General features: G+C 38.1%; 1 protein-coding gene across 1 annotated transcript in view; it reads left to right on the forward strand.

The window, feature by feature from the left end:
* LOC106080058 (proton-coupled folate transporter-like) overlaps positions 1 to 15,395 on the forward strand; it is a 32,787-nt gene that overhangs the window by 12,815 nt on the left and 4,577 nt on the right. The window contains exons 2-6 of the mRNA XM_056007199.1: positions 7,913 to 8,173; positions 9,799 to 10,012; positions 12,699 to 12,828; positions 14,006 to 14,189; positions 14,921 to 15,068. Coding sequence (XP_055863174.1) covers positions 7,920 to 8,173; positions 9,799 to 10,012; positions 12,699 to 12,828; positions 14,006 to 14,189; positions 14,921 to 15,068 — 930 coding nt within the window. The 5' untranslated portion in view covers positions 7,913 to 7,919. The remainder of the gene's footprint in view (positions 1 to 7,912; positions 8,174 to 9,798; positions 10,013 to 12,698; positions 12,829 to 14,005; positions 14,190 to 14,920; positions 15,069 to 15,395) is intronic.

Genomic DNA, 15,395 nt, shown 5'->3' on the forward strand with positions numbered 1-15,395 from the left:
GCTCTAATAGCACTAGGGAAGAAGGAGTATTTATACACATTTATGCTAACTAGTGGAACGAGGAATGTGCCTTTATCTTTGTGTCTTTCTGAGTATTTTATTACATGTTGCAGAGGACAAGAGAACAGTGCTAGCAGAAAAAAAGTGCCAGAGAAGAAAAGAAAGGCCAATGACACTAGCTCCAGCTGGAATAACCTGCCCAGTGTGCAGCCAAACATTCCGGGCTCACATAGGTCTCACCAGCCACACGAGGAGGCACAAAACCCCCAGTGCAAAGCCCTCAGCCCCCTGAATGACAAAAGTAGTCATCATCGAACTACGATGGACGAACTATATACATGTGTATTTTATTCACTATTATCTAAACCTTTTAAAAAATCATCAATTAGTCCTATTGGTTGAGTTTCACATGATCTATATTGCCCAAAGCCATGCTGGTATGGAGTAAGGACATTATGACATTATGTTTGTCGACGTGGTTTGTGATGTTGCAAAAAGCAACATATTATGTGATCCGGGATTTTACATGTGATACTGGTCTGTAGTTTCCTTTGTCAGATTTTTCTGTTTTTTTTTTATTAGGGGAGTGACATTCGCATTTTTCCTGTCCCTTGGTACTCTGCCCTGGTTAAGAGATGCCTGAAAAAGTATCTTAACACTGATGCTAGCTCATTGCTTAGTTCTTTGAGTAATCTAGCTGGAATACCATCAGGTTGAGATGCTTTACTCGATTTAATGTTCTGTTGTGTTGTCTTTATATAATAATAATAATAATAATAATAATAATTATTATTATTATTATTATTATTATTATATGAGAAAAGAGTCCTTGTAATCACAACAAATTTCCATATGGATCAATAAGCAGTCTTACTATGGCCTCCTTCAGTCGCGAAGCGACTATGGATCATCTTGGTGAGATGAATGCCTGGGCATTAGCTGTGGTCGGAACGATGTCGCCCACATATCAGTTCCCCCCTCTCCACGCAGCTGATGTATCCAAAGGAACGGCAGTGCCGATACAGTTTGGGGTCAGCGGCATCACAGGTTCTGCCAGAGTGTAGCACTTGGTGCTGCAAACTGCCTTAGGGTTGCCAGCTCCTGATTTGTCCTCAGGGTTGACTCCCGAAGCCTTTCCCATGATTGGGTCTTAGTCTTAGTCTTAATAGTTTTTGGATCCACTTTTCTTGTACTTCTGTGTCTCGTATGTTGTCAACTTTGTTCAAATTACGTAATATGTCTTTGTCTCCTGTGGCTGAGTGCTGTTGCAAAGTATTTGTTTAGGATGTTTGCTTTAGTTTCATTATCATTATGTGTTAAGTTATCCTTTTCTTTTAATGGAGCTTGTTGTTTCCATTTTCTTAGACTTCATGTATGACCATAGGTTTTTGTTGTTATCTTTAGATATTACATTGTTTATGTACTCACTCTGAAGCTGTTTGCTTTCTTTTTTGGGGTTAGGTGTTTAATTTGAAACAGTCCGGATGTAAACTGAGGTAGCCCACACGGTAAACAGTGCCACGGTGCGCCTTTGTTGCCTAATGCACAATACACAGGTGTATTCATATGGAGACAAGATGCTGGTACCATTTTTCACAGGTGTCACTATTGAATGGCTTTCTGTTTCATTGTGCATACTTTTTTTTACAGGTGTTACATCTATCTTTAGATATAGGTCCTGGGTTTGATTCTAAATGTCCTGCTATTAATATTAAGAGTGATAGGTATTTATTTTATTCTGTTTCTAATTGAGAACTTTAATTTGTGATGTGTAATCTTCTTTAATGTTATGGATGTGAATGTTAGATTATTTTTGAAGTTGCAATGATTTATAGTGTGATGGCTGATAATTACTGTTTCCTTTTTAAGTTTAGTGTTGACTGAGGTAGATCTAGATCTGTGTTCAATTAGTTTATATTTAGTAAATATCAGAATAAATAGCCAGAGCGATTTCACCATGGCTGTTGTTCGGTTTTAGTTTTTAAAGGTCTAGTCTAAATCTAGTAGGCCTAATGCCTAATGCTAAAGGGAAAGCTAGTTTATAATGATTTATTGATTAGTATTTATTAGCTAGATCTAGCCTTCTAAGTCTAGCTAGATCTAGATACTAGTTTGGTAATTAAATCTATTGTCTATTAGGATGGCTGCCTGGTCGTGCGGTTTGCGCGCTGGACTGTCGTTCGGATTTATCGACGGTCGAGGGTTCAAACCCTGCCCGCTCCCATCCCCCGTCGTCCTGCGGGAGGTTTGGACTGGGAAGTAAACTATCTTCAACTCTGAAGGAACACCCGAAACATGTCAAACATTTTACAACAAAGCATTGTCGGTCTCTTCAAACTTTAGATCTAGAATAAAACTATTTATCTACCTAGACTATCTTAGTAACTATTATCTTATCTTATATAATACAGACGTTACTTCAAAAAAGAAGATGATTACGTCCTACGCGTCATGTATTTAGTCATGCATATTAATCAATGACTTAAATTCAGCCAAGTCACTGGTTTTCCTGGCTAGCTCAGGCAACCCATTCCATGCTCTAATAGCACTAGGGAAGAAGGAGTATTTGTACAAATTTGTCCTAGCATATGGGACGTGGAATGTGCCTTTATCTTTGTGTCTTTCTGAGTATTTTATTAAATTTTGTTTTTGTATTTGAAGATTATGGTTCAGTGTTTTATGTATGATTGCTACTTTACTTTTGAGCCTTCTGTCCTGAAGGCTTTCCAAATTTAGTAATTTTACTAAATGTGTTACTCTAGTCAAATGTGAATATTCGTTTGTTATGAATCTCACTGCTCTATTTTGTGTCTGTTCCAGTTTCTTAATGTTTTCTTGAGTTGAGGGGTCCCAAACGGAGGATGCATATTCTATTATTGGCCTAACCAAGGTTAAATAACATTTTAGTTTTATGTTCTTATTTAATTTATAGAAATTTCTTTTAATAAATCCTAATGCTTTGTTTGATTTTTTTTGTAGTTTCATCAATATTTGGATTCCATGACAGTTTTTCATTTATTATAACACCTAGGTATTTTGCGTTTTTAGTCTGTGTTACTGGTTTGCCATGAATAAGATAAGTTGAATTAATTTGTTTTAGTTTTTTTGTTACTCTTAACAACTGACATTTTTCTGGGTGGAAAGACATGCTCCAATTTGATTCCCATTTCTGTAATTCATCTAATTCTCTTTGTAAAATATCTGTGTCTTGTGTTGTTTTTTATTGTTCTATATATTATGCAATCGTCTGCAAATAATCTGACTTTTGTTCCTGAAGTAATGCAATTTGGTAAATCATTTATGTAAATTAAAAATAGTAGTGGACCCAAGACTGTTCCTTGAGGTACACCTGAGTTTACTGTTATCGGTGTTGATTTAGAGCCATTTATTATTATGTTTATGTTTTTACGATTCAATATCTTCACAAGTTGGTTAAGCATATATTTTTTAAAAACATTCCATAACTATAGATGTTAGTGCTACTGGCCGGAAATGATTTAAAGCTATCTATATTTTAGTTTCTTTTGAACGATCTCTTAAGATTTTCAGGTTTGTGGATGAGGCAAGTTTGTAGCAAGTAGTTATAGATGTCAGAGAAGAGATTTTTTCCACACATAGCTTGATCAGCTTGCCACTAATTATCTAAAAACTAATGGTCATACATGAAGTCTAAGAAAATGGATGGCTGCCTGGTCGTGCGGTTTGCGCGCTGGACTGTCGTTCGGATTTATCGACGGTAGAGGGTTCAAACCCTGCCCGCTCCCATCCCCCGTCGTCCTGCGGGAGGTTTGGACTAGGAAGTAAACTATCTTCAACTCTGAAGGAACATCCGAATTATGTAAAACATTTTATCGGGTCCAGAAGCCTTTGTTACATTTACTCGTCTGAATAATAAGGTCACCTCATCTTCAGTTACAAAATTGACATAGGGTTCTTGTTTTTCTTTGGTCAGAGTGTTGAACATTTCTTTGTGTAGATCAACAAAATCTTCTTTGTGGAAACGAGAATAAAAATGATTTAGTTCGTTGGCGAATTTCTCCTCGTCATTCACTGAAAGTCGTTCTCGTTTTGAGGCGCAGCCTGTTATTTTCTTCCATCTTTCCCAGCATGCTTTTGAGTTGTTATCTTATTTTATCTTATAGGTTACAGACGTTTCTTTAAAAAATAGGATTATTACCTCATACGCATTTCATGCGTCAATCTAGTCAAGCATGTTAATCAGGATTTATATTCTGCTAAGTCGTTGGTTTTCCTGGCTGGTTCTCTAACGGCACTAGGGAAGAAGGAGCACTTGTACGAATTTATTTCAAAAGACGTTGTTAATTTTGTGTGTTGTTTTTTTTCCCTTTAGTTATTGCTTTTTTTTTTAGTGCTTTGTACGTTGTTTTGGCCAGATTTTCTTCCAAATTAAGCCAAACCATGAAATTATCTATAAACACTTGGTTTTTAGCCTTTTACACGCTTTTCTTTTTAATATTTAAGATCTTTGATGTTTTTAGGTCATCCAGGGCTTAGCGTTTCCATAGACTGGTATTGCTTTTGTTGGAATTCTTAACTTCTCGCAGAATGATAGATACGAGTTCACAGTTTCTGTTAGTTCGTTTATGTCTGGACAGACGTCTGGACAGTTCTCAACAAAGATATCCCAGTTTGTGTTCTCAATGCACCCTCTTAGTGTTTCTATAGCCTGACATCTTGACCGTTTTTATTACTCTCTTTGTTGTTTTAAGAGGTTGTAGCATTTTACGTCTCGAGAGGCGATTTTACACACTCTGAAACTTCTTGTGTGACTAAAGAGGCCAATCCATGATTGTTTAGAGTAGGTTTGTAATTAGGTATCTTCTTCTTAAACTGTCAGGTAGAGTTGAGCCTTCGACTCTTGGAACTCTAGGCCAGCAAAAGTGAACAAGAGTTCCCTCTCACTGGCCTGAATGAGAACAGTGTACAATGTTCTGTCTGACGGGTGGGTCAGACTCGTGGCAAGAGATCGCGTACACTAAGACCCCCCGTCATTTTCCTTTTCTATACCAGGCTAACTGTGCGGGACACGCCATTTATGTAACGGCCACTTGAGGAACAGCGCCTGGATTGTGACAAGGTTGTGGGAGCTTTTTTACAACTTCGCGCTGTGCAATGAGGATGCTCTCGCACCCCCTTAGGCACCCCCCCCACACACACCCACGGGAGTCTTGTTTTGCTACCCTTTAGCCTAATCGTTTCCTCCTACGATCGTTTCCACCCGGGCGCCACTATGAGGCAGGGTAGCATCGTGACCTCCGTGTATGTCGAAGGCGCCGGTAGCATGCCCGGGGTAATTAGGTATAAGATGTACAACTGTATGGTCAGATTCAGTGGGAACAAACTTTTACATGTGTTTACGTAGCATTTGTCAAGTGTTCTACCTTGCCTTGTGGGGGAGGGAGATTTATTGACTATAGTTTGGCAATTGTGTTGTCAATGTCAATAGACAGGTTATTAACATCTCCAGTTACGATACTAACAGAGTCTGGATGTTTTGATTCTCCATTGAGAAGCACATCAAAAATTACACCCGTCGCAATCCCTGTGTCAGCCGTTGGTGGCATGTACACACCAACAACACACCCCAGTGTGAACTCTCTAGGCAAGTAGTAAGGACAAAGTCTGACACTCCTAAGATCAAAGGTTGGGTCCTAGATTTTTTATTCCGTATGTTCACATTCTTGGCGTTGCGATATTTCTTGTTTTATATAGACTGCGAGTCCTCCTTCTTTTGACTTCAAACTATTAATGGACCTCATTCACCAATCGTAAACAAACAACATTTAGCCACGTGGCGCTCTATCTCTTCTATATAATTTACGATCTCATGTTTAATTCATGATGGTTGTCACGTGACAGTTTTTTTCCCCATTGTTTTATCAATAAGATCACGTGACTAAATGTTGTTTGTTTACGATTGGTGAATGAGGTCCATTGTTCTGTCTGCTCTTTAAACGTAGAAAATGTAGGTCAACTGAAGATTCGGGTATCGTATCATATCAACTACTGAGTTTGTGGGGTGTGGGGTTTGTGGAGTGTAGCGATAGTCCCTACCACGTCCTCCTAGATCAGCCAGTGCCAGTAAATTGTTTTAAGATTTTATAATATTCCCTTTAAAAGCAACACTTTGAACGTCGTGATTAAAAAAGAAACAACTTTTACGCTTTAAAGTCTAATACTAGTCTAAAGCATTGTTGTAAATACCCTACATCCGTAGTGCTTCTAGTAGACGTTAATTCCTTATATATATGGCTCCTTCTGTGTCGGAAGACAATGGATGCGCCCATGTGAGTCACAGGCTTTGGTTTCGTCTTGAGACGGGGAAAGAATCTGGATTGACTGATCAAGTCAATTTTGTAGCGGCAGAGTTTGCCACAGTTCGTGCATGTATATGCATCTGTCCTAGGGCTAGTTGACAGGGCAGCTTTCTTTTTCTTTCTCTTGACGGATGCAGCTTCGTTTCTCTAGCACTCGGCGAAGTTCAATTTCTAATACACATTAAAAAAAATATACAAGAAACCTTAAGCCTTTATTTCTTATAGAGATCTATAAAGGAAACAACAACAAGTACATATGTACATGTATATCTTTAATGTATGTCATTGAGGGAATTTTTGTGACCTTAAGAGATTCCCCATTCCGTTATACTTTATTCATTTGGTAGTAGTGTTTCTCAGATAGTCTCAAAATCATATAATAAATTATTTATATATCTAACAACTTTCGATACACTATTAAACTTTGCACGATACTTTTGAGGACAGGTATAATTGGATGCCCATCATATGGCGTACAATTTGTGGGCCGGATTCTATAGAAATGCCCAGGTCCATCTCGATACGCGGCCCGCCTCTGTTGTTAAGTATATTAAATTTGAAGATAAGCATTTTAGTAGCCAGGATTTTCTTGCCAGAGTAACTTATGGATTTTAATTCAACCAATTTTTAAGAATAAATTTATAGCTTAAAATAAAATGAAAAGAAGTTATAATAATGTCACACTGTGACGGAACTAAATCCTGTTATCTGTTAATGTGACGCTCACTTCTGCCGTATAATATAAGTTCACACCATTATCAAATTTAGCGCATTAGAAGAATGAAAAAAATTGTCAAGAATTAGTAAAAGCAGGATTTAACGACTGAAAAAATAACTCAAAGCAGTGACGTAGCTAGAGTATATATATATATATATAAATACAAAGCTAATATATCCAGTTACATTTGGATATTCACCTTTACGGTAGTTGTTTTACTAAACTTGCCAGTTTAAATATTTGGTAGGCACTCACGATGGTGAGACTGGTTTTATCTTGCAAGTGGTTCTAGATTTAGTTCTAGAGACACGCACTGCGTGGTGCGGACCCATTTGAATAGAGTGCAGAAACACAATTTCATTGTTCATGGAAACACCTTCGTTTCATTAAATGAATTTGATTTGCAGAATGGACGGGAACAATAATTCCTTTCAATAGTGGTATAATCTAAATGAATGTAATAAAGAAATTAACGCTAAGAATATTATAATAAAATATCCATAAGTAGAACTTTCTCACAAATATTCGTGCATCACCCCAAAACCCTTTCATATGTACTCCCGATCAAACATTAGATTAATTAACAAGCGAGAATCGAAATTATAATTAAACTTTTGTCGTTAATTATCGCCCTTGGACTTTATGTGCTATTTTTAGCTTTCCTCGAAAAAAAATTTCTTTCTACAAGACAATGTTGACAAATAACTTGTTATTATAATCAACAAGCGTCGTCTATTACCTAGTGTCAGGCACTTAAGTTGTATTTTCACGTAGTTCAATATAGTATTGTAGTCTCAAATGTCAAAATCTTATTTAAGTTGTTCTAAAAATAACCTTCTTCGTTCTATTCCTGAAGGTCAACAATGCTTGGAAAGTACTGCATCCTGGGAGCATGTTTGGCGGAAATCGTTTTCTTTTTGTACAAGACAGGGGAGGCGATGCTGGACGCCATCATTCGCCCGTTTGTTATCAGTGCCGTGTGCAAAGACCTCACACGTGACATGGTCATCGTCTCCCACGCCTGGACGCCTCGCCAGGTTCTCTTCATGAATGGAACCCTGGACCCTTGCGAATACCTTCAGGAGCTTCCGGGGCTAGAGGGCCCTGTCCAGACCAGGTGAGAATCTTCGTGAATGTTTCACTACGCTAAGAACCCTACAATGTATTAGTGAAACATAGTCGCATCTTTGATTAGATTTTCAAAGCAGCTAAAATATTCCAAACTTAGTCTCCGCAGTCTCATGATATTCACAAAAAGATGACATTGTATAATAGGAAGGCACCAAATACCCTCCAGAAGTCACCTTCACCTCTCCCATAATCTGTTGGACCTTTGTGACAACACACCTGATCTGTCGACCGCCTCTTTTCCTCTCTGGCTTTTGCCATCATTAGAATCTCTTTTAATGGCAAGACCGTCCATTCTTTTATGTCGCTTTCTCTGTCTGCCTCTTCTTCTTTTTCCTGGTGCTGTTCCGTGCAGAAAATTTTTTGCAGTTCTTTAGTGCAGTCTTTCTAAGACCTAGGATCTTTCTGTAACATCTCGATTCCATGATTAATATCCACTTAATGGACCTCATTCACCAAAATGATCGGTCACGTGATAATATGGATAAAACAACGGGGAAAAAAACTGTCACGTGATAACCGTTGTTGATTAAAATAAGATCGTAGTTTGTATAGAAGAGATAGAGAAGCACGTCACTCAATGTTGTTTGTTTACGATTGGTTAATTATTATAAAAGTAAGTAATGTACCCCTTTCAGACCTTGCTAAGTATGGGCAATGATATAAAGGTCATCTATTTCTGTGACCAACCGGTAACGAGGGTGTCTTGTGGCCAGCACAACGACCAACCACCTTTACTTTACCCTAACCAATGTCAATTACCCGTTAGAAAGTGGACTCAGAGGCTCCTAAAGTTTCCAAAATATAAAAATGCAGTCTTCACCAGGATTCGAACCCGGAACCCTCGGTTCGGAGGCCTAGTGCTTGACCACCCAGCTACCGCGCCTCCTTTATTTATTATAGTCTTCAATATTTATTTCACGTTTCTATGCCCCTTGTTGTATCGTTGGGATTTTCCCCTTATAAGTTAATCAGAGTAATCTCCCCCTTCCTTGAACTTTGATTTTTAAAATCCAGTTTACGTTCTAAAATGTAAGGAATCAAAGTCCCAGATAGAAAAAGAAGAGAAAGCGATATGAAGACATGTGGCGTGGTGATAAAATGGAAGAAAAAGAAAAACGGGAAGAGATTTGGAAATAAATTGACAAAATTAACAATGTCAAGGACGTCATATAAAAAGAACAATTTAAAAAAAAATGAACTACAAACGGAAGTGCTTCAAATATTTTCATATGCAGTGCGCAAAGAGTGCACACAAATTTGAATGTTGCTATAGAAACATCTCAACAACACTTCCTTTATCTTCTACACCGTATACACCAAAAAGAAAAAACTATTTACGAATTTGCCTCGATGTTGAAAAATCTCCCGTAAATACTCTGTGTTAGCCATGCTTTACGTCTGCTAAATGTTTATGGCGTTTGTTGATATTAAAGTATGTCTGAATTGTGTGTTGCTAAGCTAAACTTTATTAGGAGAGCGAAAAGAATTGTTAAATAAGGAAAAAAAAACACATGCCCATAAACACCTGTAATTGCCCTATGTAGAGCCCCCCCTCCTCCCATCCCCACGCCCCCATAACCTTTATATTCCGCCATTGTTTCTTTTCGTTAGAGCTGCCACATTCCTGATGTTTTACCGAATACTGGTGAACATCCCTGCTGTCGTCCTTGGACTCTTTTGTGGCGCCTGGAGTGACCGCACCGGTAGAAAGCTGCCGATGATGATCCCAAGTATAGGTAGCACTCTGGCAGTGCTGTTGTACATGTTGGGCATCGTGCTAGAGGAGCATACTCTCATGATAATAATGTTCGGGGCGTTGATACAGGTGAGTCAGTGGGTAACAACAAAGCTCCCTTTAATTTTTTTCATTAAAAAAATTATATATAAAATGTTTGGTTTATGTTTGTAAAATGTTTGGTTTGTGATTATGTTTGTATTTAATATATTAATTTTCAATTATTGGATTGTTTGTACATAGGGAATATTTTCAAGCATTATTTATTAGATCAAAACATATTAAAACATTTCACAAGCACATTCTGTAGCTCTACAACATTATGCAATTAGGCCAAAGCTCAAAACTCTATAACATCATTGTGGTGAAACGGACACTGTGTGTGATCAACCATGACACATAATACATTGTCGGGTATCGGAGAGTTAGGGGACTTGCGGGAAGTGACGATTGTGTTGTAAATATGCAGGATGGCTGCCTGGTCGTGCGGTTTGCGCGCTGGACTGTCGTTCAGATTTATCGATGGTCCCGGGTTCAAACCCTGCCCGCTCCCATCCCCCGTCGTCCTGCGGGAGGTTTGGACTAGGAAGTAATTATCTTCAACTCTGAAGGAACATCCGAAACATGTAAAACATTTTACAAACATTTTTGCAGAAGGAAGTCTTCTAGTGGAGTTGGTTATCTGTAGATAATGTTAGCCTTGTAAATATGTTATGTTGGAATGCTGCACAATAAAATGCAGTTTATACTTAAAAGAACTTGTTTCTTCACAACAGGCGATCACGAAATGTCGATGTACAAAATATATAGAGAAGCGGGCAAGGAAAATGGCCTACAAGGCGAAGAACTTGAAAAAGTTCATTACACTAAAAATAGCACAGGAGGAAGAAAGAGAAGAAAGGAGATTTAATAGGGAAGAAGCCAAAAAGAAAGAAGAAGATAGTAGAAGGAAGGAAATCTTACAACTAGAACTAAAACTTAAAGAAAAGAAAGACAAAGAACAGCAAAATGAAAAGGAGGAACACTTTGACAAATACAAACAATTAGACAGAATGTCTCCATTTGACGAGAGCCAGAATGAGTGCATTGACTCATATATACTGAAATTTGAGGACATAGCAACAGCATGCAACCTCCCACAGTCAGAATGGGCAAGAAGCCTCATGAGGCGTTGAAAGGGAGAGGCATACAAATGAGAGAAGATGAAAGAAAAGAGAACGTGGCCGTGAAGGAGGCTTTGCTAAGACAATGGACCTCATTCACCAATCGTAAACAAACAACATTTAGTCACGTGATCTTATTGATAAAATAATGAAAAAATCTGTCACGGGACAACCATTATGAATTAAACATGAGATCGTAAATTATATAGAAGAGATAGAGCACCATGTGGCTAAATGTTGTTTGTTTACGATTGGTGAATGAGGTCCATTTGGCTCAACAAGTTACGAATATCGAAGGAGATTGAAAGAGTCGACACCTCTAGCAAACGACGATCCACAAATATTCGTCACCAACATGTCGATATACTTCGATCGATGGGTAGACCTGTCAAAAGTGGACCACAAATATGAAACCCTTACAAAACACATTATAATTGACGCTGTGATGGAAGCTAACAATAATAATGTGAAAACATACGTCACGGAGCGAGAGCCAAAGACCATCAGCAGTATAAGGCCGCACACCCAAGGGAAGTGTTAGCTAGAGAAAACCCAACTGCGGCATCAGCTTTTCTGGTGAACAGCGCTGCAAGAATGCGGACCCCAAGCCCTCTATATATAAGAGAGAACGCTGACATGAGCCCACCATATATAGGAAGAAGAGAGAAAGTTGTGAAGAAACAAGTCCTTTTATTGTGCAGCATGCAAACATAACATATTGACAAGGCTAACATTATCTACAGATAACCAACTCCACTAGATGACTTCCTTCTGCATATTTTCAACACACTCGTCTCTTCCCGCAAGTCCCTTAACTCCCCGGTACCCAACACTTAACCGTGTGTCACGGTTGACCACACACAGTGACCGTGTCACAACAATGTTATTAATAAATTACTACAAGATTTCATCTTTTCATGTCAACAATATGAAATTACAAATATGTTTACGTCATCGCAAGAGCAGCAGAGCTTCTGGCCAGGGGCTTTTGCAAGAGAGGATTTGAACCTCTCAAGACCCCGCGCACATTGAGTTTGCTGATAATGATGATTTTGTTTTAATAGCATTGAAGTTTCATCTTATTTCGAGTTTGAGTTTGAATTTAGTGAAAATAAATACACAATGTTAATTTTTTAAAGCATTTTTTTTTTGTAATTTTATTCATTTCCCATACACATTGACACACACACTGACACACACATTGACACACACACTGACACACACATTGACACACACTGAAACACACATTGACACACACACTGACACATACTGGCACATACATTGACACACACACATTGACACACATACTGACACACACATTGACACACACACATTGACACACACACATTGACACACACACTGACACATACTGGTACACACATTGACACACACACACACACATTGACACACACACATTGACACACATACTGACACACACATTGACACACACACACTGACACACATACTGGCACACAATGACACACACATTGACACACACACTGACACACACACTGACACACATACTGGCACACACATTGACACACATTGACACACACACTGACACACACTGACACACAATGTTCAAAAGATATTTATGCTCGTGTTTTCTAAAGGGAATTCTGGGTAAAAGCTCGGTGATCACAATGGCCGTTAACAGTTACATCAGCGACACGACGTTTCATGAAGACAGAACCAGAAAACTTGGGAAATTGTTAGCCATGAACTTTTTTGGACTTTTTGTAGGTCAGTGACGAGCAATGACTCTTATAAGTACCAGATTGAACATATTAATTAAGCAGTATTTATTCTAGATGCTTATTATCTTTTTGTTATCAAATCTTTGGTTATTTGTTATTACTGACAATCTTTCGAAATTCTTACATTTTTCATTACTCAACAGTTTAAATTTTAAAGATTTCTTCCTATTTATCTGTCAACACTGTTAGATTTTTTCCTATCGGTATATCAAGGTCTTTGTAGCTTTCTTTGTATTTGAGAATGAGATCATGCATATATCAGCCAGTATATATCAGTCAGTACATGTCAGCCTGTATATATCAGCCTGAACATATCAGCCTGTTTAGATCTGCCTGTATCAATCTGCCGTTATAGATCAGCCAGTATATATCAGCCTGAACATATCAGCCTGTTTAGATCTGCCTGTATAAATCTGCCGTTATAGATCAGCCTGTATGTATCAGACTGCATATATCAGCCTATATATATATTAGCCTGTATATATCAGCCTGTATAGATCAGCCTGTATGTATCAGGCTGCATATATCAGCCTATATATATATTAACCTGTATATATCAGCCTGTATAGATTAGCCTGTATATATCAGCCTGTATAGATCAGCCTGTATAGATCAGCCTGTAATAGATCAGCCTGTATAGATCAGCCTGTAATAGATCTGCCTGTACAGATCAGCCTGTACATATCAGCCTGTATAGATCAGCCTGTATAGATCTGCCTGTACAGATCAGCCTGTACATATCAGCCTGTATAGATCAGCCTAATAGATCAGCCTGTACAGATCAGCCTGTACATATCAGCCTGTATAGATCAGCCTGTATAAATCTGCCTGTATAGATCAGCCTATATATATATTAACCTGTATATATCAGCCTGTATAGATCAGCCTGTATAGATCAGCCTGTATAGATCAGCCTGTATAGATCAGCCTGTATAGATCAGCCTGTAATAGATCAGCCTGTATAGATCAGCCTATAATATATCAGCCTGTACATATCAGCCTGTATAGATCAGCCTGTATAGATCAACCTGTATAGATCAGCCTGTGCATATCAACCTGAATAGATCAGCCTGTATAGATCAGCCTGTATAGATCAGCCTGTAATAGATCAGCCTGTATGTATGTATGAGAAATATTTGCTGTAATGAAATATTATGTTCCAGGCTCTTTGTTAGCCGGGGGTCTCCAGGATATATCTAGCCTACAGGTCAGCCTTGTGGTGGTCAGTATCTTTCACGCTGCTTCATTGCTGACAGTGGTTCTGTGTATGGACGAGAGCATCCACGATAAGTTGCCCAGTGAGGAAGGGTTCGATCCCAAGTACAACACTCAGCCTGGTCTGTTTAGGTCAGTTGATATATTGCGATGTTAAGTGTATTAGCTTAGCTTAGTTATGACTATCAAAATAATCAATATTAATGATCCACCAGTTAAATATTATTTGGGTGTGCAGTTTAGCGTTTCAGAAACAGAAATAATTCAATAGTTGGAAATGTATAGGGTGAAGCTTGGAAAAATTTAAAAAAAAAATGAAAAAAAAAGTAAAAATTAAAAAATAAGATTATCGTCACGGGTCACCTGCCACCAGTTTAGTACAACTAGTTACTTTTTCTTTACTCTTGTAAAGTCATAGACATGAATAATTGTGTAAAAGTTTCAATTTGATCTGAGAATGAGAAGTGGGAGAAATAACGTGTAAAATTTTGGGACAGACAGACAGACAGACGGACGGAGTGAGTTGATATAAGCTTGGTAGTCTAGCTAGTCTTATTGCATCGACCTTAAAAAGAAAAATTTGTTAAGAAAAGTATTTACGTATTTTGTTTCCTCGCGCGCGCTTCCTTCTCTAAGCCCCGCCCCATGAGTGATCAACTTTGACCTCATTTCCTGGTCACTGAACTATAAATACACACACAAGCAAATGCAATCCTCAACAGCGTAGTGATACATTATTTTTTTCCCCTTTTTTTTTTCTTTAAATCAATATTAGTTAATAAACCCTTTTGGCATAATGAAAAGGGTGCACTCAAACGAAATGGCTAAATTAACATCACCGATGACGTCATTGATTTCTGCAGTTTACAGGGAGTCAAAGAAAGTGTTAGGTCACTCGTCAAGCCTCGAGAAGATGGGAAAAGGACTATAGTACTCGTGGCTTTCGTCGGCATGTTTTTGAACCAGATTTGTAAAGTTGGAGAGCAAGATGTCACAGTTCTATTTGTACAGGTCAGTGCAGACTTCCGTGTTTGATTCATAGCTTAAAAACATTTTTGCATGACTACAATATCTTTTCATAGAAACTGAACTGGGTGGAACCTGGACACCGGACATGTATCCCGAAAACGTCTGTAACAATTTTTCTAGAAATTTGACTGTTTATGTATATTTTGGCGGAAAAAAATTACTAGCCACTTGGCCACACGAAGAAAGCTGTGGTTAGGACGTTATAATTTTTTAAAATATATTTATGTGAAAAATTAAATTTGGCTATTTAGCGGGTATTCCCGCACTCGACTCGTATGTTTCTTTGTATTCAGTAAAGAGCTGAATAAA

This window comes from Biomphalaria glabrata, chromosome 12 (genome assembly GCF_947242115.1).
Source record: "Biomphalaria glabrata chromosome 12, xgBioGlab47.1, whole genome shotgun sequence".
NCBI lineage: Eukaryota > Metazoa > Mollusca > Gastropoda > Planorbidae > Biomphalaria > Biomphalaria glabrata.